The sequence below is a fragment of the Eumetopias jubatus genome, unplaced genomic scaffold (assembly GCF_037043125.1).
Source record: "Eumetopias jubatus isolate StellerSeaLion01/CBP00866 unplaced genomic scaffold, mEumJub1_p1.0 scaffold_6, whole genome shotgun sequence".
Taxonomy (NCBI): Eukaryota; Metazoa; Chordata; class Mammalia; order Carnivora; family Otariidae; genus Eumetopias; species Eumetopias jubatus.
The window spans coordinates 117,176,095-117,202,377 of NW_028274812.1; the positions used below are offsets into that span (position 1 = coordinate 117,176,095).

A 26,283-nucleotide genomic window follows, 5' to 3' on the forward strand; every position below is an offset into this window, starting at 1 on the left:
CCCAATAATGTCTATTCAGAAAGAGGTTGTCTTGACCAAAGACAGAAAAATAAAAGAAAATGTACAGGCCACCATCTAAAGTGGGCCTGGTTTAAGAAAATCTCCTATGTGAAATCTCAGATTTGGAAAACAAATTGTTGGCTGATGATTTGCCTTACAAAAGACTGATTCACTTAACAAAAGAGTTTACTCAAAGGTGCCTTTAAGAAGTTAGCCCCCTGGTGCATTTAATGATATTATTGGATTAAAAAAAAAGCCATCCGACCATTCAAGGACACTGCACTGTAAATACGTGAATGCATTGTATTGTGTTGTAAGAGTGGGAATAAAAGAGTCAGGGCTCTTTGACAAATGGACCATTTTGGCCCAAAGTAACACAAGGCGGGGGGGGGGGGGGGGCGGTGGGCAGGAGGGGAGCAAGATGAGTTTTCTTGGCCTAAAATCTGGGCGGCTTTCTGGGGAGGCTTTGGGAGTTTGTGATTTATTTAAGACCAGCTAAGCCCAAGGCCTGCAATGTGTCCATTTTGAGAACTTATGGTCAAAGTTCCTACCTCTGCCCATGCTGACCCCCCGTCACCTGCCCTCATCATAAAGGCTCTCAGGTGTGAGCTCAACTCTGTCTTGTGATGCAGAAAAATATCTCTGTTGCCAGAAAGCAGATTCTCTCTGGTGATGAAGAATGATCCTTATTTATGTCTGCATAGGTACATTCTGGGGCCCATAAAGGTTTAATTGTCCCTCTAACTAGTTTTTTAAAAAAACCCACAAAGAGGCTGCCAGGTTTCCCCAGAGTTTAAAACCAACTGAATGCGGTTCTGTGGAAACTGCTTTAAGTGTGTAACTCGCGCCGTGTCCTGGGGCACAAGGCTGGATTGTTTTGGGGAGTCAAAAGACGCAGCTCTTAGGAGGACTTTTAAAGTCAGTTTTTGTGGCTTTGGGCTGCAGCTGACCCTGGCTTGCTCTACAGAAAGAGAGAGAGTCCCTCTCTCTCACCAGGAGCCTACTTCTGGAAGTTACTCCCAGGGTGCCACTGCCCCCTACCGCCACCTTCCGGTTCAGGGTGGGGGGAACCTCCGTCACAGGACCCTAAACACCCTTCCTTTTGTCTCGGACGTTGTCTTTGAGGGTTTAAAAGACTCCCAAGACAGAGGAGAGATGGAAAAAGAGGAAACGTGTCTGAGACAAAAAGAGAAAGACAGACGCTGGTAACTGAAACCGGGTCCGGACAGACAGTTTGCCTGGCCTCTCCAGTGTGTGGGGAGCCGTGGCTCATTCTACATGGCTGTTTGCTCATGCTTTCGTTAGGGACTGGCCATCTACCATGCTCCAGGCACAGTGGTAAATGAAACGCAGACCGTCCCTGCTCTCAGAGAGCCTATGGTCTGGTGGGACAGTTCCACACTGAATAAAGTTAATTACACCAACAAACATCTAATTACAAACTGTAGTGAAGGCTATGAAGACAACATAGGGGGTGTTGAGAGAAGCGAAGGAGGTTCATAGACGTTTCCCTGAGGAAGTTAGGCCTTGCAAGCTGGACCTGAACAATGAGAGGGAGTCAGTGAGGTAGGAGGCGGATAGAGGAACGGGAAGGATCCCAGAGGGAAGGGACAGCATGTGCAAAGACCCGGGGCAGGAAGGAGCAAGGGCCTCTTACGTATTGCTGGTAGAGTGAGATGTGGCTAAACAAGCTGGATGTTTAATGAGGCTGCCAGAATCTTCTTTGTCCTCTCTTTGAGCCCCCTAAAAGACTTGTAATGGTTTCCCCATCCATCACACTTCACTTTGAGCTTCAAAGGGCTATGTCCAGACTGCCCCCAGATTACCAAAACCTTTCTCACACTCCTCTTTGGTTCTATGAAGAAAACACATTTATCAAAAGACTAAAGCAAATAGTTTTGACATGCGGTTCTGTACCATAAGGGAGGCTATAATGAAGTCAGTCCCAGTTTACATGACTCCAAATGGTTTCATTTAAATGTCCCACCCTGTATTTACATGTCCCTACCCACTTTAGTTGACTGTTTATCTTCCAGTATAGTCTACTGAACTTGCAGGCTTGGCCTCTATGTAATTCTGTCTCTTACTTTTTCCATTCCATGGCCTGTCATTTACATTTTTCTTTAGGAAATGCAAATATTTATTTACGGTATTAGTTTTTACTCTTGCTTAGCCCTTTATATTATAGAGTACACAGACTGTGATAAGGGTTCTAGTCCTGTATTTTTCCATAAACTGGTGGTGACCTTAGCCAAGTCATTTAACTTCACCGAGCCTAAGATGCTTTGTAAAATGAGTGTTTTTCATTTCTGTTATTTTGTTTTGTTTTATAAAGCTAGCGGATCCATATTCAGGATTCCTCTTAATTCTGTGGTTCTGTACCTCTTACAGTCATCCAGGAGTATTCCTCTTACATCTTTGTCTATATCAACCCCTCTTTCAGAATGTCGTTGTGGGTAGGACCAACTCTCTGTATAATTGCTTTTGTATGGTAGCATACCCAGGGTAGTATTTAGCAAATGGAAACAGAGCATACTGTTGGGCTTGGGTTAAAGCTCACATATGTGGGGAAGTGGTTGAGGAGCAGGAACATTCTAGCTGCAGGCCTGAGATTCCCTTAGACTGCTTCTCAATCTGGGGCGTATGAACCCATAGGGGTATATGGAGGTGTGCCAGCGAGTTTAGGAAGCCCTTCCTTCTGGAATAAGAATTCTACTCAAAGATTTGAGGAAAGAAAATTGACTTTAGTATTGAGACAAATATGGATATATTGTGAATGGAAGATAAAAGTGATATGATTTTTTTTAAAAAGATTTATTTATTTGAGATAGAGTGAGGGAGAGAGCAGGAGTCGGGGGTAGAGGGCAGAGGGAAAGGGAGAAGCAGACTCCCTGCTGAGCAGGGAGCCCGGCCGCGGGTCTCCATCCCAGGACCCCGGGATCATGACCTGAGCCGAAGGCAGACGTTCAACTGACTGAGCCACCTAGGCACCCCAAAAATCATATGATTTTTTTATTAACATAAAATGTATTATTTGCCTCAGGGTACAGGTCTGTGATTCATCAGTCTTAAACAATTCACGTACCCTCCCCAACGTCCATCACCCAGCCACCCCATCCCTCCCACCCCCCCTCTACTCCAGCAACCCTCAGTTTGTTTCCTAAGATTAAGAGTCTCTTATGGTTTGTCTCCCTCTCTGGTTTCGTCTTGTTTCATTTTTTCAATCATATGATATTTTAATATGAAAGGAGAACCCAGGACTACACAGTGTGAGTGGAAACGGGGCTTTTACTTCTGTCCTTGGGTTGCTCGAGAAATACTTGTCTTATGGGTCTTTGAGATATGTACACTTTCATAGGGTAAAGGTGCTAAGTCACTCAGGAAGGGCATTCCTGATAAATAGTGGACATGTGTGGAAAACCCAATTTCACCCATTAGGAGAGTTTAAAGAGGGTCCTGAGGTTGAGAGGGAACCAGGCTGAACAAAGGACCCATTTCCAAAAACCAAATCGGTTACACAATCTTGCTTAGTATCCTGGCCAAAGGCTGGGTTCGAACTGACCCCGACATCTTGGAAGATCTCTCGTCCTTTCTCTGACCTCCAGTATCTCTTCTTGTCTGTACCCCCAGCTCTGGTACTTACCAACCATTTTATGTTAGTTATATTTTCTTGTTTATACAGCTTCTCAGCTAGAGTCAGGGAGGTCGGGTGAATTAAGAAAAAGTATAGGATTGAGCATCAAGACCTTGCTTGCCACATGACTTTCGGTTACTCCCTGAAATCTCTCTGATTCCCAGTTTGTTCATCTATTAAATGGTGCAGAATAACACCCGCCTTGCATACTGAACAGGTAGGATTGCCTGCAGAGCATATGGATTTGCAATGTAAAAACATTTTGTAAATCATTAAACAAAAATCAGTTATTATTAACTAAGACCCCAAAGGGAAGGAGGGCATATCTCTTGAATCATCTTTCTATTCGCCTCAACTTTTAACTTTGCCTAGTTGGTTCTGATCAACTATTAGTGATAAAGATCATGAAATGCTTGTCCCCAGGCTGACCCTGGGAAAACTCTAATTCTGTCTTTCTCTCCCACCCCCATCCTTTACTCCGTTACTGGCTTCAGTCCCCAACCCCACCCCCACATGCTCCCACACTGCTATTTCTTCCCACTGCCCCTTCCAGAGAATTTGGGTATTAAGAGGACACTTACAGAGGTTGTGTAATGTATATGAATGAACTGCTGGAGGCAATTTCAGGCATCAGCAGGGAAAGTTTTATGGCAATGCCATTTTTGTGGGCAAATGAACTGGTGTCATTCTGGAAACTTTCTCCCAGAATAAAAACACCCAAACAGAACTCTGGAATTTTTTTTTTTTTTTCTTGAGACCTAGCCTAAATATCTCCCATGTAATAACGAAGAATCACATTTTCATTGACCTCTTTGCTGAAGTCAGACAATTTCTCTACCTTCTCAGCTTGGGGTGAAGGCCAGCCTGCTTCACAGTTAACATCTCTGAGGGAAATACCAGGAAAGGTTGTGGGGGGGGGGCGGTAAGGGGCAGGTTTAACATGTACTGGATTAAGAACGCTTCGGCTAAACAGTAACTTTACTAGGCCATTCCCATCATATATGCCTTGACCTCAGGGTAGAGCGGGCTTTCTTTTTTTAAGATTTATTTATTTGTCAGAGAGAGAGAGAGAGCAAGCACAAGCAGGGGGAGGGGCAGGCAGAGGGAGAAGCAGACTCCCCGCTGAGCAGGGAGCCAGATGTGGGGCTTGATTCCACGACCCTGGGATCATGACCTGAGCTGAAGGCAGCCGCTTAACCAACTGAGCCACCCAGGCGCCCCTAGAGTGGACTTCTGCACATATTGCCCGTTTTGCAGACATGTGTTCAGCAACTCACACGCAACTCTTGATCTCCAGGGCAGTGAGTTCAAGCTCCATGTTAGGCATAGAGAGGAAGGGAGGGAGGGAGGGAAGAAGGATAGAAGGAAGGAAGGAAGGAGGGAGGGAAGGATGGAAGGAAGGAGGGAGGGGAGGGAGGGAGGGAAGGAAAGAAGGAAGGAAGGAAGGAAAGGTTCTTAGGCCGCTTCATAATTTTGTGCAAGAAAAATCCACATTCCACATTAACAAGACGGGTTATAATAAGAACTTGATTTCTTACAGGCAATACTTTCATCTTATGTTTTATTTTATTTTTTTAAAGCAAGCTTTTGTTGTAAGAAATCAAGTCAGTTAATAAAGATAGGAGAGTAGGCAGTGGACACTTCCTTTTCATCCCCCACCCCAAAGTGCAGGAATTGGAGGGGAGGGTGGTCACTCCAGGTCCTCACATCACTTTAGGGGCAACAGGGCAGACCCGGAGGCAGGCGTAGGAGGGCCACCCCCCAGGTCCAAGCAGAGCCCAGGCCAGGACTTCAGGGGTTCAGCCTCCACGGACCGGCCGCTGGCCAGGGGTCTCGGTTTCCACACCTGAAGAGTGGTAGCACGGCCCGGCTGTCACGATGCCCTAGGATGTGCTAAAAAGAAACCACCCTCCTGGGTGTGGATCTGTTTCCCGGGCTACAGGAGCCGGCTGAAAAGAAACAAAGCACCGTGCTCCCTCTCTCCCTAAGTAGTTCCAGGTCATCTTTCTCGTGGGGGTCCGGAGATGCCAGGCAGAGATCGGCCCCGGAGACCACGGAACCCTTCGCGCCCACGACGACCCAGCACGAGCCCGGCTGCGTCGGCGGGCGGCGGACTGCTGGGTGGCCACGTGACCCGGCCCGTTGCCCCGGGAGACGGGCGGCGCTTTGTTCTCAGAGCCCCGACTCTCCCACCCGGCGCCCCCGGCGGGGCGGGCGGGGGTGCACGCGGGGTCGGCCCGGGCGCCTCCGCGTGCCGTCAGGCCCCTCCCGGCCGCCCGCCCCCCCGCCGCCGCGCCGCGGTTGGTTCGACCCGGGCCTCGAGGCTGCGCGGCCGCAGCGCCGACCCCAGAGCAGGCGGCCCGTCGCCGGGGAGGAGGTGAGCGGCGCGGACCCGAAGCGCCGAGGGCTCCCTCTGCTGCCGGAGCCGGAGAGGGCCCGAGGCGGGCGTCCCGGGCGAGGAGGGCCGCACCCCGCGCCGCCTCCTCGTTGCGCGCCCAGGGCCTGACCTCTGGGTCCCCGCACCCCTCCTCCAGGCTCCTTTGTCCCGCCTGTGCCCCGAGAGGCCCTGAAGCTGCCCACCCTGCGCTTTTGGTCTGGCCGTGTCGGCCGCGCAGGGCCGGGCTCCGGACCCCCCGGCGGCAGTTGGAGAGCCCCCTTCCCCGACGCCAACGGCGCGTCATTTCTCCCCAACCCAGATTCCATCCGCAACATGCCGGACGTCGAGGAGAAAGTGCCCCTGAAGGACCCAGGCGATGCAGAGTGCCGGTCCTGCAAGCCCGAAACGTCAGCACCGACCCGGGAAGACCGGAGCGGCCCCGAGGCCCACCCCGCCTGTAGGTCCCGTCGCCACCCGGGGGCGCCCGGCTTGGGGCAGGGCGGAAGAGGAAGGGCCCGCCGGCCTCTCGGCTTGCCCTTCGCCTCGTCTCCCCCCGACCCAGTCCCTGCTTACAGGCCCTAGGCCCCCTGTGGACCCGAAGGTTGGTCTAGGAGGAAGAAGTGACCCGGGCGGGATTGCTTGGACCTGACAACATTCGAGGCCAAGCGCGTTCGCCGCCACCGTTGTTGTCGTTTGAATTTGTAGGTGGAAAATGGCGGACCCTTGGGGTACTTTCAAAGAACCCAAGTGATCCTGGATGGGAATCACTCGGCGCCGCATGGACTCTAGGAGTTCTACGGCTCTGGGCTTCTGTTCTTGAGCTCTGTACTTTTATGTTCCTAGCGGGTCACAGGTCTCTTCTATACTTGCGTAGGTCGAACCTCACGGGGACCCCTCCGGCATTTCTTTTCTAGTAATCTCTAGAGAATTTAAACAGGCATCAGTCTGAAGACCTGTCCACATGTAAGAGTTTAACTCGAGTTAAACTCTTGAAGATTAAAATGGGAAAAATTAGTTCAAGGCCCTGGTACTCTGCAGTTGAATTCCGCTTGTTTCTCTTGTGGCCACGTGGGGTCGCTGCTGGCTAACAGAATGGCCCCCAAAGTGACAAATTGGTGCGTAGGAATTTATTTAGATAGGAACGAACCTGATGTGGGGGTGAATGCCAATTTTTTTGTGAATACAGTGTAAACAATTTGAGTTCTTCGGGTGGCTCTTTAAATGAATCCATAGGTAAAATCACCCTAAAGTGAGTAACCAAATTACCCCTTAAAAAAAAAAAGAATTTGACATTTTGTAGATTAGGTTGACTTGTTTAGTTACTGTATCATGTTGAAAATTTCTTTGTCCTTGGGATTTGGATTTTAAAAATCTAGTTGCATTTTCCCTCAGATTTCTCTCTGGGCCCTCCCCTTTCCTGAATTTTACAGCTGTTGGGAATTGCCTAGCACCACGGTACTTGGGAGCAGCAATCTTGTCAAAGTAGGCTCTGAACTTTGACTTGTAGTTGGGAAGTGCTTCTGTGGATAATCTTTCCCTCAGTGCTTCAGTAAGCTGCTATAACTCAATCTCCCTTGGAAGATTTTCTTTTATTTCTCATTTCGCATTAGTGAGTTAATGGATTGTCTGTTTACATATTTGACTGGGTTTTGCCATTTTAGCTGAAACCAAAGGCTTTGGAGAGGCTGCAAAAATAAAGGGAACTTCAACTGTCCACTTAAGGTTCAGTTCATCTTTATGTTTACCTAAGCAAGGGCTCAGTGGCTTTTGGTAAATTTGCAATCACCTTTTACCCATACATTTTCATTTTATTTATTTTAATTTTTAATTTCAAAGTAGTTCAACTTTGTTGAAAAGTAAGCAAACAAAAAAAAAAATGGTGAATGCCCCATTGCTAACATTCTGCCACATTGCGCTTGCTCTCTCTCTCTCTCTAAGTATTTTTGTCCTTTCTTACTGAAAGTTAGGGTCATGACTTCTAAAAACTTCATCATGTATCTCCTAAGAATAAAGGCATTCTGTGTAACCTCTTTTCTACAATAACTATTTTTCCTTTTTACATTTTGAAATCTTATTTATGGACAACTTAAACATTTACAACAGTAGACCAGTATGATGAGCCACGTTTACTCATTACCCAGCTTCAACAGTGACCAACTCATGGCCGATCTTTGTTCATTTATATCTCCTCCATATCTCGGAACCAGATATTTTTCTGTGGACAAATTATGAAGTGCTATTGAAAGAGAATGAGAAAACACGATTTACTTTGTGCAACTTTGTTCCACATACCAAGTGATCATTCTGAGTATTGTGCCTGTTATGTGAGAATGGGCTCAGCTGGGTCTGTAGTAAGAACTCAGAACAGTGGGTCCCAAATGCTAGTGCTGGTTTACGACAAAATTCTTCACAATATTTAGTGAAAGGAAATAAAGATGTAATGGGTTTTTCCCAAAGCTAAATTGATTCAGTGTACAGGACTCCTATTTATTCTGACAATATTACCTTTCTGTTTTTGTGGGGGGGTGGGGTTGTTTTTGGTTCTGGTTTTTTTTGGAGGTTAAGCTATTCTTTTATGTAATGATGGTTTGGTGGTGGTAGAGTGGATTTTTTTATTTGCTTGTCTCACTGTCCACACTTGGTAAAACAAAACATTGGCAAGTTGTCGTCAATTGCTCAGAATCTTTTTGGAAATGTCAGTAGCCTGTAAAATCCTAACACCTGGGAACTCCTGCTTTTTGAGACCAGGTGACACTGGTGCCCTTCAGTACTATCTATATGGGGAATTTAACTTTCATCAGAAGCAGGAAAAGGAGAGCAGAATCAGAACACCCTTAGATAGATGCTTATGTTTGCAAATTACAAATTATTGTTTCTTTGCTGCTTTATTATTTTACTTTTCAAGAGAAAGGCTTGTAATTAGTTTTTGTTATTTATAAAATAGCTTCTTTGTCCTCCCTTACTCCCATGCTGGACTGCTCTAGGCACAGAGTTCAGAAAACCTAAATGACTAGAACAGTCAAATGAGTTCGTGTAAGATGAATTCGATGAATCTAAATTTGGGACCCACTCAGAGTGAGTCTCTGAATAAAATAGAAATTCAGAATGACTTGTGTCCACCATAAATTCTTTTTTTTTTTTGAAATGGAGATATGTGTACACCTGAGGATCTTTCTGTCGCAGGTCTGAAAGATACAGTTGACAACGTTTCTAAGCTGAGCAACAAGATTGGAATGAATCATGATTTCCACATGGAAGAAAAGGTTTCGCCTCCAAGCAGGTACCAGCTCTTCTGATTTTCCCATTTTTTTTTAAAGATTTTATTTATTTATTTGAGAGAGCGAGCATGAGAGAGAGCATGAGAGGGAAAAGGGTCAGTTGGAGAAGCAGACTCCCTGCTGAGCAGGGAGCCCGATGTGGGACTCGATCCCGGGACTCCAGGATCATGACCTGAGCCAAAGGCAGTCGTTTAACCAACTGAGCCACCCAGGCACCCTGATTTTCCCATTTTATTCATCCTGGCATAGCTATTTAGCACTCATGGCTTCTGACCAGATTTGAAGCATTTTTATTTAATAATCTAATTTATAGTCAATAAAACTGGGGAAAAATACAGTGTTTGAATATAAACTTTAAGAGGGCACAACAACCTAAATAGAAGAGTAATAATTATTAGTATTAGAGGGTTAAGAAGCAAATGTTATTTAACTAGTGAATAAGCCAAAGTAATTATTATTGGAATGTTCACTTTGCGAGCCCCTGTTAATAATAAAATACCCGTAGGGTGGATTTCAGATCTTCTCCGATAGATGTGGAGGAAGTAGTGTGTGGTAGCTAGCTATTGTTGCCATCAAATTATTCCAAAACTTAATAGCTGAACGAGTGTTTGTTATCTCACAGTTTCTGTGGGTCACAGATCCGGGCTCGGTTTAATGGTGTCTCCTGCTCTAGTTGTAGTCAGTGTGCTGAGTGCTAACCAGAGCCTCCCTGAGCTCTGGGCCACATGGCAGCTGGCTTCCCTCACTCAGAGTGAGTGAGAAAATAAGGGCGTGAGAGATGGTGCCCAAGACAGAACCCACAGACTTTTTGTTACCTCATTTCAGAAGTGACATCCCAGCACCTCGGCTACCTGCGCCCACACTCCGGGAGATGAGATTACACCAGTGTGAATATCAGGACTCTTAGCTCTTTGGGATCATCCTATTGGCTGCCTGCCTCATAGCTCCTTCCAATTAGTCTTTTAAGTGACCACAGATGATAAAAATATGAATTTTCTTTTTTTTTTAAAGATGGTATTAATTTGAGAGTGAGTGAGAGAGAGTATGAGCGAGGGGGAGAGGCAGACGGAGAAGGAGAAGCAGATTCCTTGCTGAGCAGGGAGCCCCACGAGGGGCTCCATTCCAGGACCCTGGGATCATGGCCTGAGCCAAAGGCAGACGCTTAACCATCTGAGCCACCCAGGCGCCCCCATAAGTCAGTTTAATTTATGAATCAGAATCAGAACTCTTGATAAATAATGCTCTCCCACCTCCGTCAAGCTTCCCTTTGATTCTTAGTTATATTGACATCGTAGCAAGTGAGAACCATTTGGGAAGTATGAATTGAATGGCTCTGCTGGTTTATTGGCAGTTAAATGGGTAAAATCAATGTCAGATTTTAAAAACCGTTCTAATTTCCCACCAATAGATAAATGAGGGCAGCTTGTGATCAGTTTCCTTAAATGCTTTTGTGATCGGCAGCCTCCGGGACTCTCTTACTCAGGTGCCGTTCTCTAAGGCGCGCACTTCCCCTCCTCTTCGTGCTCTGATTTGGCCTTGCCTGGTGCCAAGCACAGCTTCTGCGGGACCAGGTTTTCCCCAAAACCCACATGTCCTAACATCTCCCTCACTGTTTAGATATGTTTGTGACGACAGAAGAGAAGAAACAATTGAAACTGGGAGAATGAAGATCTGTTAAAGGGGCAGTAGCGAGGGAGCTTGGGGGGCGGGTAGAAGCCATGAGAGAGGGAGAAATGAAGCAGGAGAAATAGTACCAGTCAGAGCTGGGTTTTCATGTAAGGCCATGCAGAATTTATATCGGGGAAAAGGTTGAAATAGAGTTTGACATGACTCATTTTTGGCAATTGGTTCTCTGTGCATAGGATGGTGTTAACAGTCGTCCACTCCGAAGGGAAATCCCATGTTTGGGCATTCATTCGTCAGGCGTATATTGAGTCCTTATGTGGCAGGCAAGATGCTGAGTGCTGGGGATAGACGGAGATGTAGCTATAGATAAACAAAGCACTGTCATCACTGTCAGAAGTTTTTGTAGGGAGGACAGTTGAATAACAGAAGAGACTGATCAGTTGACTCATGGTTCTGTGTATAGAGTTTCATGAGAGTGCTCAATTGCTTAAGGAGGGTCAGAGAAGATCTGCCCACAGAGGAAGACTTGAGTCGAGTCTTAGAGGAGGCATAAATGCTGCCCAGATGGTCTAGGTGGGAAAGAATGTTCCCGGCAGAGGAAACTATGTCAGAGGCAAGAATATGGTATGTTCTTTACAGGTACCTTGGTGTGGCTGGGTACAAGATATGAGATAGAAGGAGATAAACTGGAAAAGGAGGCAGAGCAGTGTCCGGAAGGGTCCCATAAGTGGTTTATGTTGCTGGTGAGGGGAAGCCCCTAAAGGACTTTACCCGAGCGTGGCATCACGGTCATAATTGCATTTCAGAAGTCCTTGATTTTGGAATGAATTGGTGGAGAACAGATAAAAAAGGGACAAGACTGAAGGCAGGGGGACCAGTGAATGGACTATTGCAGTAGTCCACGTAAGAGATGATGGGAGGAAGGGATGGATTCCAGAGGTATTTAAGAAACACAATTGCTGGAACTTGGAGATGGATTGGATAGATGGGAGAAGAAAGAGTGAGAACGACTCGAGTACACCTTAGACCATCGGACAGATCATAGGTGCTTACCTCTGAGGACTGAGAGTGGTGTGTTGTGAGAGCAACTTTGACGTTTTGTTTTATTCATCTTCTTATTGCTTGTTTTTTGTTTGTTTTACATGGAGCATGCATTACTATATTTTTACATGGAGGATGCTTTACTGTATTTTTTTAAGGGGGGATGTTTAATTCAAGAACACCAGTAGCTACTTGGCAATGACTAGGTCTAACCTCAGACTTTTCAAATGGTTCTTTTTCTCTTAGGAGTCTCACTACAGGTTAGGGTCATCGTTTAAATAAACTTTGAGAGGAAAATTAATTCCTGGCATTTCCTTTTTAAAATTTTTAAAGTTAAATTGAAAATGAATACACATTTTTTTTAAAGAAGTTTAGTTTTACAGAAAAAAATGATCGGAAAGTGCAGAGCTCCCACACAGCCCATCCTCTGTGGCACATGATTCCACCGTTGTTTATATCTTGTAATCAGAACACCTTTAGATAAGGGTAATCTGATGAATCTAAATTTGGGGCCCACTCAGAGTGAGTCTCTAGTATTGTTAGAGTTGATGATCTAGTATTTGTTAGAGTTGATGATCTAGTATTAATACATTATTATTAACTCCAGTCCATAGTTTACATTGGGGTTCATTTTTTGTATATTCTTTGGGTTTTGAAAAATGTATAATGTCATGTATTTTTGTATCATACGGAGTGATATCACTGCCCTAAAAATCCCCTGTGCTCTACTTGTTCACCCTTTTCTCCCTGCCCCACGAATCCTTGGCAACCACTGATCTTTTTACTGTCTCCACTGGTTTCCAGAATGTCCTGTAATTGGAATCGTACAATATGTAGCCTTTTCAGATTGGCTCCCTTCACTTAGCAATATGCGTTCAAGAGTCTTTCATGTCTTTTGAGGCTTGATAGCTCATTTCTTTTTAATGCCGAGTAATATCCCATTACCCAATATGTACCACGGTTTATTTGTCCACTCACAGAATGACATCTTGGTTGCTTCCAAGTTTCGGCAATTATGAATAAAGCTGCTATAAACCTCCCTGTGCAAGTTTTTGTGTGGACACAAGTTTTCAACTCATTTGCTTAAATACAAAGGACGGTTGATAGATCATATGACAGGAGTGTGTTTCGTTTTGTAAGAAGCTGCCATACTATTTTCCAGAGTGGCTGTACCATTTTGCATTCCCACCAGCAGTGCATGGGAGTTCCTAGAGTTGCTCCACAGCCTCACCAGCATTTGGTGGTGTCAGTATTTTGGATTGGGGCATTCTCATAGATACTGATGGGTATGTCATTGTTGTTTTAATTTGCAGCTCCCTAATGACATGATGTTGATCATCTTTTCATATGCTTATTTGCCATATGTGTGATGACTTTTGTGAGGTGTCTGTTCAGATCTTTCCCCATTTTAAAATTGGGTTCTGTTCTTGTTGAGTTTTAAGAGTTCTTTGTATATTTTGGATTCTAGTTCTTTTTTTTTTTAAGATTTTATTTATTAGAGCGAGCACAGGCAGGGGGAGTGGCAGGGGAGAGGGAGAAGCAGACTCCCCGCTGAGCAGGGAGCCCCAACGTGGGACTCCATCCCAGGACCCTGGGATCATGACCTGAGCCAAAGGTAGATGTTCAACTGACTGAGCCACCCAGGCGCCCCGTGGATTCTAGTTCTTTATCAGATATATGTTCTGCAAAGATTGTGCTTTGTCTTTTCATCTCTTAACAGTGTCTGTCACAGAGCACAAGTTTTTAATTTTAATGGAGTCCAGTTTACCAATTTTTCCTTTCATGGATCGTCATGCTTTTGGTGTTGTATCTAAAAGGTCATTGCCAAACCGAAGGTCACCTAGTTTTCTATGTTATCTTCTGTGGTATCTGCTTTTTACATTTAGGTCTGTGATCCATCTGTGGAAGGTATAAGGTCTGTGTCTAGATACATTTTTTTGCATGTGGAGGTCCAGTTTTTCCAGCACCACATGCTGAAGAGACTATCCTTTCTAAAATGAATTGCCTTTGCTTCTATTTTTTTTTTTTTTTTTTTAGAAGAAGAAATGACTGATCTTTCTGGCCTCCATGACTGGCTACCTGGTAGTGCCCCTGAGATTGGGACTACAGGAGGAACAGGTTTGGAAGGGGAAGATATTGAATTGAGTTTTAGATCCGCTGATTTAGAAATACCTATGGATATTCGAGTATTATCAAAGAAGGATAATCCTTTTCTAGGTTTTAGGACTGTGAGAAAATAAAAGATCCTTTTGTTCATTGCTGTATGTATGCATAAATGGAAACTAAGTCACATATTATCTAGGCTAGTTGCAAATCGGTGCTAAAGCTGGCCTGATCTCCCTGGAGAGTTCTTCCTGCTGCAGAGGGAGGGCTCCTTGGAATCATGAGCAGCCCTCCGGAGAGCTTTTACTGATGCCCTTGACATCCAAGTCTGACCCCAGCTTATTCAACTTTGTTGCAGTTGTCCCAGTTTCCTGTCAGTATGATGGTCTTTTGTCATATCAAATGCTGTTTGTTTGGGCCTTAGGAGATAATGACCTTCTAACAGTTTTTGGGTAAAGAAAGTAATTTGTTCATTTAACCCTCTTGCAGTTTGAAAGGCAAGGTCAAGGAGACAATGCACAATGCCTTTTGGGACCATCTCAAAGAGCAATTGTCAGCTACTCCCCCAGACTTCAGTTGTGCTCTTGAACTTCTGAAAGAAATTAAAGAGGTGAGTGACCTACCTTCCACCTGTAGATGTAAGTTTCCTAGACATCCCCAAGGTCATTGGAATGTCAGTGGCTGACAGATCCAAACTGAACATGGTCCATGAATCAGTCAGAGTCTAATCCGTAGACAGAAATCATACGGTAGTTTCAACAAGGAAGTTTTAATATAAAAATTATTATAACATGGAACTGAAGAAACAAGAGCTTTGAACTAGTAAGAAGCGAACTCTATAAAGTAGTTGAAAATATCAGGTAGAAGGAGAATACAACATATCCCTAGGGCTGAGAGAAGACGCAAGGACCCGGAGAGGGCATGGCTGTGCTGGGGAGGCCGTGTGTGCTGCTGACCACCATGCAGGGCCTGGGGGCTGGGACAGCAGCCCGTGCAGGAGGAGCCTGGCCCCGGAAAAGGAGCCACTTGCTCTGCAGGAGCCAGCTACTGGCCAAGCCACACACCCATAGTGCATCATGCCAAGTGAGTATTCCAGAACCAGGAAGAGAAGCTCTTGCCCCTTGCGACATCTTTGTAGTATGTGGTGGGCACAACCTAAGGTGAGCCCCCCGCCACCAGCGATCCACATCTTTGTATAATCGTCTCTCCTTGAGCGTGGACGAGATCTGTAACTTGCCTCTAAGCAGTATGCAAGGGTGCTGGCGTGTTGCACCTAGAAATACATTTCACTGTGTAAGACTCCTGTCTTAGCAGAACGGAGAAACCCTTTTGCCGGCCTTGAAGAAGCAGATGGCTATGCAGTGAACGTCCTCTGGAGAGGGGCAGGGGGCAGGGAAATGCAGCTGGCCCCTAGGATCTGAGGGCAGCATCCACCCGTCAAGCCTACAGCTGTAAGGAAACGAATTCTGCCGGCGATTTGAATGAGCTTGGTAGCCTAGTCCTCCCCAGTCAAGCCTCCAAATGAGAATGTAGCCCAGCCCACACCTTGACTGCAACCTTGTGAGACCCCGAGCAGAGGGACAATTAAACTGCGGCTGGGCTCCTGCCCCATAGAAATTGTGAGATAAGAAATGTGTGTGCTGTTGGAAGGCTCTAAGTTTATGGTAATTTGTTATGCAGCCCAGAAAACTAATAGTGCCCTCTACAGATGAAGCTTAACAATTGTGCCACCTGGGGAAGGAAAAATATTTAAAGGACTTACTCCATTTCTCAGAGCAGAGAAGAGAATGATGGATTTGGAACTGAGAGACAATGAATTGGTAACTGTCACATTCCCCTCCTTTGGCTGCTTAGCTTCCGTACGCACCCGTCCACACACATTTCAGTTTTTGAAAAAAATCTCTATTTCTACCTGCTAAGATACAGTTGCCTTACAAGTTCTCGTTCTTTCCATACAATGAGGAGACTCACAGCTCCAACAGCTACTGTGCCGGTTGCTATCAAACTCAGTCACGGTGCCGCTGAATATTCTGTTACTTAAGGCCTAATTGTAAAGTTAACTGCTCACAACCAATCTGTAAAATAATAGTGGGAAGAGAAGGAGAGAAGAAGAAAATGGTCAGCCTAGACAAACCCGTGCCTGTGACAGGCAAAGAGAAACTTACAGTCTTTGTTTCTGTACTTGGTCACAAGGCTATGGTGGATCTGCATGGCTTCTTTCTACTGTTCATTGCGTATTTCCCTTGTCCTGAGCCCAAGCCTCAGCTGGTTGGATTTCTTTATATGCCGAAGTGACCCAAACCTTCCCTGCCAAAGAGTCTGAGTCCTTCAGCATTTTGCTGTTGTTGTATGTTTGCTGTGGTTTCCCAGTAACCTTTATCATTGGGTGTGGAAGTACTAGAGGAACCTCAGAATCTTCTTGCCTTCATTGTGTAGCATCAACCTGGTTTCTCCGTGCTCAGGATCATTTTCTCTAGCCACTAGGAGAACCCCTTTTTCACCCTATTGGTTCAGTGGTATAAGGAACCCAAAATGGCCAGGTGCAGTCTCATCTTCTCATTCACTGGGACCAATGCAAGCATTCCTCCCAAATCGGCAGAGCCTAAAGTTGGCAGGATGGGCAACAGAAATTCTGCAGGTAGGTTATTAGGTATAAAAGTAAAAGGAACCAGTCCTACTTCCAGCCCTTGATTCCCAGGACCATGTTTTCTGGCTTTGGGAAACGACACCATATAATGGTCTTTGATTCAGAGAATATATTGCATTTATAAGGCATAACCTCTTCCCTTCAGGATATTTTCCCTCAACTCATGCTGTAATTGAGTCTTCAATAAGCCATTCTGCTTTTCAGTTAAGGCCTGTTGATTCAAGGGGTATGTGGGTATGAACCCATTGCTGCACTTCCTTTGCTCTGAAATGCTCCGTGATCAGATACAATGGTATAGGAAGGACATGCCAGGACCGGGACGGTGGGTAAGGCATTCTGTAAGTACACAGATGTTGGTGCTCATTAAAAGCATTGCAGACAGAGAAGACAAATCCACATCCAGAATATGTGTCTGTTCCAGTGAGGGTGAGTTTGCCCCCTCCACGATGGAAGAGGTTCAAAGAAATCATCTGCCACTAGGTGGCTGGCTCATCCTCCCCTGGGGATTGGTGTCTTATTTGAGCTTAGTTGTTTATATCTTTTGGATTTTTAAAATTGTAAACATACATAACAAAATTTTTACCATGTTATTTTCTTTTTAAAGTAGGCTCCATGCCCAATGTGGGGCTTGAACTCACGACCCTGAGATCAAGAGTTGCATGCTCTACCAACTGAGCCAGCCAGGCGCCCCACCATTTTAATTATTTCTAAGTGTTAAAATTCAGTGACATTAAGTACATTCACACCGTTGTGCGACCATCACACTATCCATTTCCAGAATGTTCTTATCTTCCCAAGCAGAAACTGTACCCATTACCAGTAACTCTTCATTCCCCTCCTCCTCCTGTGTCTGGTATCCTCTGTTATACTTTGTGTGTTTGGCTACCCCAGGTACCTCATATAAGGGGAATCATAAGATATTTGTCCTTTTGTATGTAGCAGATTTCACTTTAGCATAATGTTTTCAAGGTTCATCCTTGTTGTGAAACATGGGTCAGATTTCATTCCTTTTTATAGCCCAGTAAAATTCCATTGTACGGATATACTGCACTTTGTTTATCCATTCATCTGTTGATGGGCATTTGTGTTGCTTTCACATTTTGGCTATTGCAAGTAGTACTGCTATGAACATTCGTGTACAAGATTGTGTTTCAACACCTGTTTTCTGCTCTTTGGGGCATATACCCAGGGGTGGCATTGCTGAATTCGAGAAACCACTAAACTGTTTTCCACAGTGGCCACACCACTGTACATTCCCACCAGCAAGGTATGAGGTTCCAGCTTTTCCACGTTTTCCCCAGTGCTGCTTTTCTTTTGTCATAGCCATCTTGGTGGGTGTGAAGTGGAATCTCACTGTGGTTTGGATCTGCATGACCCTGATGGCTAATGGTGCTGAGCGTCTTTCCCTGTGCTTAGTGCCCAAGGTCTGGGTTGTCTTTGGAGAAAGGTTGACTCAAATCCTTTGTGCATTTTCAAATGGGGTTGTTTGTCTTTTGTTGTTGAGTTGTAAGAGTTCTTTATGTATTCTAGATAGTAGCCCCTTCTTAGGTAAGTGATTTGCAAATATATTCTCCCATTCTGTGGGTAGTCTCTTCACCCTCTTGAGAGTGTCTTGTGCACAAAAGTTTTACTCCTGATGAAGTCCTGATCTAGCCTGTTCCTTCTACCTTTGGTGTCCTATCTTGCCAAATCCAGGATTACGAAGATTTATCCCTTTATTTTCTTCTAAGAGTTGTAGAATTTTAGCTCTTCTGTTTAAGTCCTTGATCCATTTTGAGTTAATTTTTTTTTAAGATTTTATTTATTTATTTTACAGAGAGAGAGCACAAGCAGGGGAAGAGGCAGGCAGAGGGAGAGGGAGAAACAGGCTTCCCGCTGAGTGGGGAACCTGATGCAGTGCTTGATCCTAGGACTCTGGGATCATGACCTGAGCCAAAGGCAGAGGCTTAGCCCACTAAGCCACCCAGGTGCCTCAAGTTAATTTTTTTTTTTTAAAGATTTTATTTATTTAAGAGAGAGAGTGAGAGAGAGCATGAGCCAGGGGCGGTGGGGGAGAGGGGCAAGCAGACTCTGCTGAGCAGGGAGCCTGATTTGGAGCTTGATCCCCGGACCCTGAGATCATGACCTGAGCAAAGGTAGACGCTTAACTAACTGAGCCACCCAGGTGCCCCAAGTTAAAATTTTTATAAGGTGTAAGGTAAGGGTCCAACCTAATTTTTTTTAAGATTTATTTATTTATTTTAGAGAGTGGGGGAGGGCCAGAAGAAGGAGAAAGATTTTTTTTTAAGATTTTATTTATTTAGGGGCGCCTGGGTGGCTCAGTTGGTTAAGCGACTGCCTTTGGCTCGGGTCATGATCCTGGAGTCCCGGGATCGAGTCCCGCATCGGGCTCCCCGCTCAGCGGGGAGTCTGCTTCTCCCTCTGACCCTCTCCCCTCTCATGCTCTCTCTCTATCTCATTCTCTCTCTCAAATAAATAAATAAAATCTTAATAAAATAAAAATAAATAAAAAAAGATTTTATTTATTTATTTGGGAGAGAGAAAGAGAGCATGGGGGGGCAGCGGGAAGGGGGAGAAGCAAACTCCCCGCCGAGCAGGGAGCCTGATGCGGGGCTCGATCCGGGGACCCTGAGATCATGAGCTGAGCGGAAGGCGGATGTTTAACCCACTGAACCACCCAGGCTCCCTGAGAAAGTCTTTTTTTTTTTTTTTTAAGATTTTATTTATTTATTTGACAGAGAGAGACACAGCGAGAGGGGGAACACAAGCAGGGGGAGTGGGAGAGGGAGAAGCAGGCTTCCAGCGGAGCAGGGAGCCCAATGTGGGACTTGATCCCAGGACCCTGGATCATGACCTGAGCTGAAGGCAGACGCTTAACGACTGAGCCACCCAGGCCCCCCTCCCTGAGAGAGTCTTAAGCAGACTCTGCTCTCAGTGCAGAAATCTCATGACCCTGAGATCACGACCTGAGTCAGATGCTCAACTGACCCATGCAGGTGCCCCTGACTTCATTCTTTCACTTGTGGATTCCCAATTTCCTCAGCACCATTTGTTGAAGAGACTGTCCTTTTTCCATTGAATGGTCTTGACATTGTTTTCAAATATTATTTGATCACATCTCCAGGTTTTACTTCTGGGCTCTCTATTCTGCTCTGTAGGTCTGTCCTATCTCAGTATATGTTTGGTCTCCTCTAGGCCATTTCATCTGGTGATAGATTGCTGTGGGACAGGCCTCATCTTATGGTTAAGTGGGCCAGACAACACCTAGTTCCTCATGGGAAGCTCAGGCCACACAGCCACCCCGTATCCTACGGTGAGATGTTTACTTCTGCAAAAGCCCAGGAGCAAGCCAGAAACCGTTTCTCAAAAGGCAAATAGTGATTTGCGGAAGAGGGCATAGATTTGCCCTAAAGTCCTAGAGGGCTTGCTGTGATGCTCTCTTGGCGCCTGCCAGAGGCTGTTACAGCGCCCTTACTTGCTGGGGACATGTTAAGTGTCACTGAACCTGCTGGGTCGCATGGCCCAAATGACATCACAGCTTGTATGCAGCCTGGACTCGCTGCAGAGCCTGCTCTTGCTCTGGTTCCCACTTGAAACTGGAAGCCTTATGAGTGACTCTAAATGAGTGTTGCAGGAGCAGACTCAAACGTGGTTTGTGTTCCCTCAGAAATCCAGAGAGGCCTATGAGCACTGTGCGTTCTTTTTCATGGTGGGTGGTTTGAAGTTCAGCGAGTTGTCTTTCACCTGGGAGGGAATAGCTTGATAAGGTGCAGACCACTGAAGCTCTAGCACCTTCACTGAGGCCACAGGCCGCTGACGTTCTATGGGGCTTATCTGCCATCCTGCAGTTTGCACGTTTTCCTAAGGCATCAAAAGTACTTGCTACACCTGCTCATCAGGTCCAACGGAGATAGGGCCTTTTGAGTCAGGCCTCACCCATAGTACCGATTTTATATCAGTCAGGGTCCAGTCAGGAGAAGGACCCCACAGTAATTCGAGCTGAGCAAAGCCGTGGTGCCGCGGGACTGCTGCGGAGGAGCCCAGCAGAGCCAGGCAGGAAGCCCTCTCCCTGTGCAGTTTCTCTTTTAGCACCCTCTGCTAACAAAACTTACCATTGTGCCAGCCGGCAAAGGAAAACCAGTTCAAGGGCTTGGTTCTGTTTTCGTTTGCCCTGAAGGGCGCAGCTGGCGCTAAGAGCCTGCAGCCCATAACTGGCATGGTTTACCATTTTCAGTAGAGAGCGTGGAGAAGCTAAATAGCTGGGCATCTTGCTCTGACAACACACTCTTCATTGAACCCCACTCCTCACCCCCCACCACGTTCTGTATGTTACAGAGGCACAGAGATGAATAAGAGAGCCTCTCTTCACAGGGAAATCATGTTTTGGGGTTAATAGGCTATTTCCAGAGCCTCTTAACTGTTCCTTGGCCTATTTCTTCCTTGCTCTTTGAAGTAAAATCATCTAAAAAAAAAAAAAAATGCCCGCATTGGGGCGCCAGGGTGGCCCAGTCAGTTAAGCGTCTGACTCTTGGTTTTGGCTCAGGTCGTGATCTCAGGGTCTTGAGATCGAGCCCCTTGTCGGGCTCCATGCTCAGTGCAAAGTCTGCTTGAGATCCTCTCTCTCCCTCTGCCCCTCCCCCCACAACATGAGCACTTGCACTCTCTCAAATAAAGAAATAAAGCCCACTCTTTTTTAAAAATTAAGAGTCTCTCAGGGCACCGGGTGGCTCAGTCATTAAGCAATGGCCTTCGGCTCAGGTCATGATCCCCGGGTCCTGGGATCGAGCCCCGCATCGGGCTCCCTGCTCGGCGGGAGGCCTGCTTCTCCCTCTGCCTCTCCCTCTCCTTGTGTGTTTCTCTCTCTCTCTCTCTCTCTCTCTGACAAATAAAATCTTTCAAAAAAAGTAAATAAAATAAAATTAAGAATCTCTCATCACCATGTGATGTATATTTTATATTGACTGTACTTTGCATTTCTTTTATCACACTCCTTGATGTTACTTGTCTCTTCATCTCATTCTGCCTAGAAAATGATGCACCACGGCTGTATTGATGCCCTAAGGCCTTGAACTCCATCGGCCTCTCAACAAAGATAAATAACGTTCTCTGGAAAATTTAGGGACCCCACTTCTTGGTCCCTAAAAGACAGGCTGATGTCTTTGGCTAAAGGGGTTGTGCATTAGAGAAGGTTTGGGGCCCCACACAGAAGGCCCCCCCTTTGACTTTGTCTCCTGGGCAGATCCTGCTCTCACTGCTCTTACCGCGCCAGAGCCGCCTACAGAGTGAGATTGAAGAAGCGCTGGACACGGAGCTCCTCAGGCGGAAAGCAGAACACGGGGCCCTGAATGTCCCTCTTCTCTCTAAGTACATTCTCGACATGATGACTCTGCTGTGCGCGCCAGTTCGAGACGAAGCAGTGCAGAAGCTGGAGAACATTACAGACCCTGTTCTGCTACTGAGGTGTGAAACTTGACTGCCGTCCCTCGAAACCTGCCTCAGTCCCTGGGCCAGACACTCCATTCTGGCCCCGTCTTGGCTGGGTCTTCCCCTACTGAAGACCTAACCAGTCCTCCTCTCCTTGCTGGCCTGCTAGCTTTTTTTCTTTTCTCCCAAAGATGGCCTTAGTTTGGTTGGGCCTCCTATATAACATCATATCATAAAACATTATGTGATCCTTCCAAGGAGTTCAAACATCCTTTCCCCAGATTTTCTCATTGCAGTTTACACAGTGTGAGGGGACAGGGATGGGAGGTTATCCCTATTTAATAGCTGGAGAAACCAAGACCCAGAAAGTTAAAAAAAAGAAAAGAAAAGAATAGAAAAGAGTGATTAGCCCAGAAATTGCTTCAGATATGTCATCACCTATAGTCCCACTTCCCAGAAAGATTCATTAGCCTGCTGGTGTGTGTTTCCTTTTGCTGACTCTACCTTTTAAAAAGGATGATAGAATGATTGTGTGGAAAGAGAGCTAGCCTGGAGGCTTCAAGGTCCAGAGACTTCTCTGTTCCTCACTCTGCCATTCACTTACTCTGGGCCTGGGGTCCTGAGTCCTCTCAGTCACAGTGCCATTTTTTGTCAATTTAGGAGATGGGACTAATTTTTTTTTAAAGGTTTTATTTATTAGAGAATGCATGAGTGGGGGGAGGGGCAGGTAGAAGGAGAAGCAGGCTCCCCACTGAGCGGGGAGCCCGACTCAGGGCTCCGTCCCAGGACCCTGGAACCATGACCTGAACCAAACGCAGATGCTTCACCGACTGAGCCACCCAGGCTCCCCGGAGGTGGGACTCGTTTTAAAGCTCCTCCTCACTCTGGAACACAATGATTTAATGACACTTTCTGTAGGGTCCCCTCTCACTAGATTTCCTTTCATAGTATATTTTATTTTCTCTTATGTCAGAGGAATCTTCCAGGTTCTGGGCTTGATGAAAATGGACATGGTGAACTATACTATCCAGAGCCTTCAACCACACCTGCAGGAACATTCCATCCAGCACGAACGGGCGACATTCCAGGAACTCCTCAATAAACAGCCCAGTATGTAAACAACCTGAGGGCCAGAGTGAGAAGATGGGACCTGGTGTGGGGCTGACTTCTGTGATGTTAGAGAGTACTCTGTCTCTTGGGAACAGAAAGTTTTCTTCCTCAGGTAGGGGGAGGGAAAAGGAAGAGTCATCTAAGACAGACCAAAGCATTTATTTATTGCCCGGGAGCAGATGGTGAAAAGAACCTTAGTCTTGAAGCTTTAGGGATGCGGACGCCCAGGGTGCTTGCCCGCTCGCTTCCTGTCTTAGGCCTCCTTGACCACACCACCAAGTGGCTGACCCAAGCGGCCGCAGACCTCACCACGCCACTTCCGACTTGCCCGGACGCTTCCGACTCTGCCACTGTGGCCTGCTCCTCTCCGAACGAGGCAGTCGGCAGCCCGGAGCCCCCGAGCCCTACGATGGTGCTGTCCCAGGGGTTCCTGAACCTCCTTCTCTGGGACCCTGCAAATGAAGAGTTCCCTGAGGTAGGCCCGAGGAGGGCATCGCCTCGTTTTGCGTCCGGGGCCTCCACCCGGACCGGCCCCTCCTGACAGCCTCTTCCCCGCTTCCCCAGACACTGCTGATGGACAGGACCCGGCTGCGGGAGCTGGAGTCCCAGTTGCACCAGTTGACCGTCCTGGCCTCAGTTTTGCTGGTGGCCAGCAGCTTCTCTGGCAGTGTTTTGTTCGGCTCACCTAGGTTTGTGGACAAGCTGAAACGCATAACCAAAAACCTGATGGTGGAGTTCGACTCCAGGTGAGCTGCGTAGAGCTTTTCTAGAGAGATGGTAACGCGTGGTGGGAAGACGGAGCTGGGTAGTGAGCGATCGCTTACATTCGATGGCAGGCCACAAAGACTGGAACCATCCACAGGGATCACTGATGCCTTCCCATAATGGTCTTGAGACTCGTGACAAAGAGAAGTAAAGCTTTCCTCCAGAGAGGGCAGTATGGAGGATAGTTTACCACCAAATGAGTCACGATCTTGTTTTCTACAAAGCAACCATTCTCTCCTTGAGGGGATGCCGGCCAGTGGACTGGTCTTAGGTATATCCAGGAGTTGATTAGTCAGTCAGCGATGTTCATCGAACGCCTGTGTGCAGGCTGTCACACCAGAGGAAAAAAGGAATCAGAAGGCCAGGTTTGTCACTGTAATTGGTGACAGCTGGACAAATGACCATGACCAAATGACCAAGAAAGTCTTAAAAATGTACATGCACATGTATACATAAATTCCATGGGGCTGAAGAATTGAGTGGATACTAAACTCTTGTCCAGAGTTGATTTTATAGTCTATCTTGTTTTCTAAGAAGTAGAACATGGTGTCATATATAGAGAATAGTCGGGATCTGGAGCATAACAGTGAAGATACTGAGCCTACCCGCTGGGTCCTGCTGCTGCCGGGGACTGGGGTGAGGACAGGAGGGCGGCTGGGAGTCTCCCTCGGGGGCCCAGCTTCTGGCATGGGGCTTCCCTGGCTCTGGGCCTCTGCCAGGGCCATCTGCTGGGTACCAGCTTATTCTCCTTCATGGTCTAGGCCTGAAGAGGCTATGCGGACTGTGAGTGAACAGGTGTCTCAGGAAATCCATCAAAGCCTCAAGAAAATGGGCCTGGCTGCTCTGAGCGGTGACAACACAGCATCTCTGTTGGGACAGCTCCAGAACATTGCCAAGAAGGAGAACTGTGTCCGCAGCGTCATTGGTGAGCATGCCTGTGGGGGGTGAGAACGTTTTGGGGAGAGGTAGATCCTATCCCTGGAAGTCAGTTACTGAACCATTTAACAATAAAAAGCAGGATCATTGGGCAAGTCACTGTTTAGGCTTTGGTTTTTTTCAAAATGCTGGATTGAAAATATATTCCTTTCAGTTTAAGTTTAAAGAATGTTTCTGGTTCTAAGGAAGGTTTGCACCCAGAAATTCATGACTTCTGGGTAGGACATCCTGTTTACCTAATCCGGTTAAGTCATCCCTGGACTTCTGGGTCATTTTCTGACTATAATCCAAGACATGACATCTACCCCCAACCTCCCAGCAACAAGAAGCTGATGCTGAATCAGCTGGAGGACATGTTCCCACAGCAAGGTCTCATCCCTGTTGGAAGGGAGGGCATGAACTTGACCTTGCTCTTAACCTCAGCCATCCAAAGGATCAGTCTAAGATCCTCATGTTAGAAACTCACCAGGATCTACTGGTAGAGGCTTAAGTCATCTTTGGAACAGTCAGAAATTTACTAGCCCACTCATTTGTGATCTTTGCTTTGTCCTTGGGAACTAGGTAGCGGCCCCCTTCGCGAACAAAACGAATGTCCTAATCTCCAGGTGGGTGGGCTAGTAAATATCTTGGTTGACTTAGAACTTGAGTGAGTAGAGCGGAGGGGCTGTGCGGCTCCCTGAAAGTTGCTTGCTTCTTCCCCGCTCACAGATCAGCGGATCCATTTGTTTCTCAAATGCTGTCTGGTCCTCGGTGTGCAGCGATCCCTGTTAGACCTCCCCGGAGGCCTTACTGTCATTGAAGCAGAACTGGCAGAACTGGGCCAAAAGTTTGTCAGCCTAACGCATCACAATCAGAAGGTGTTTGGCCCCTACTACACAGAGATCCTAAAAACCCTCATCCCTCCAGCCCAGGCCCTGGAAGCCGAGGTGGAGTCTCTGTGAATGTACCGGCCCCAAGCCTGGCCTCTCGGACCTGGAGAGAGCTCGGCATTCTCCTGGGGTGACCTCACCAGTTAAACATCAGAGCAGGAAGGCTCCTCCCCTCCCGCAGCCGGGCCACCAGGGCTGAAGTGAGCAGCATGTCAGCACCAACTGGCCCAAACTCATTCACTAATAAACTTCTGCACTGCAAGCAAACCTCCACTCTTCCTGTGCCGTGGCTGTGTCTGGGCCCTGTGCTCTGGGCCCCTAACTAGCCAAGAAGCCAGAAGACCCCCAGTCTGCCCCCACGGGCTCGGTGCTCCCTTCAGCATGCAGAGCCGAGAAGCCAAGACACCTGGGTGCTAGCATCATTTCTCTACGGGTAAAGCATTTCTCTGAGGGCTCCGAGAAGTCTGTAGAAC

The 26,283-nt window shown here is 46.7% G+C and overlaps 1 protein-coding gene across 6 annotated transcripts; it reads left to right on the plus strand.

Moving 5' to 3' along the window:
* Nucleotides 1-388: 388 nt before the first annotated feature.
* Nucleotides 389-26,055, plus strand: TCP11 (t-complex 11). 6 transcript variants are annotated; one of them, XM_088024024.1, is made up of 10 exons: nucleotides 389-401; nucleotides 6,331-6,468; nucleotides 9,162-9,291; nucleotides 14,549-14,669; nucleotides 21,946-22,166; nucleotides 23,104-23,240; nucleotides 23,498-23,715; nucleotides 23,805-23,986; nucleotides 24,767-24,930; nucleotides 25,650-26,055. In XM_088024024.1, the coding sequence occupies exons 2-10, from the start codon at nucleotides 6,345-6,347 to the stop codon at nucleotides 25,880-25,882; spliced, it is 1,530 nt and encodes a 509-aa protein (XP_087880150.1). In that variant the 5' UTR covers nucleotides 389-401; nucleotides 6,331-6,344; the 3' UTR covers nucleotides 25,883-26,055. The 6 variants fall into 6 exon arrangements, with proteins under 6 accessions (XP_087880150.1, XP_087880148.1, XP_027976444.2 ...); XM_088024022.1 differs by lacking the exon at nucleotides 389-401 and having other exon boundaries at nucleotides 6,345-6,468; XM_028120643.2 differs by lacking the exon at nucleotides 389-401 and having other exon boundaries at nucleotides 6,345-6,468; nucleotides 9,195-9,291.
* The last annotated feature ends 228 nt before the right edge of the window (nucleotides 26,056-26,283 follow it).

Excerpts from the sequence above, each read along its gene's own strand:
- TCP11 (XM_088024024.1), top strand. The coding sequence starts at position 6,345 with ATGCCGGACGTCGAGGAGAAAGTGCCCCTGAAGGACCCAGGCGATGCA. Across the intron at positions 14,670-21,945 it reads TTCTGAAAGAAATTAAAGAG|ATCCTGCTCTCACTGCTCTT; the intron begins GTGAGTGACCTA and ends TCTCCTGGGCAG. Across the intron at positions 22,167-23,103 it reads GACCCTGTTCTGCTACTGAG|AGGAATCTTCCAGGTTCTGG; the intron begins GTGTGAAACTTG and ends CTCTTATGTCAG.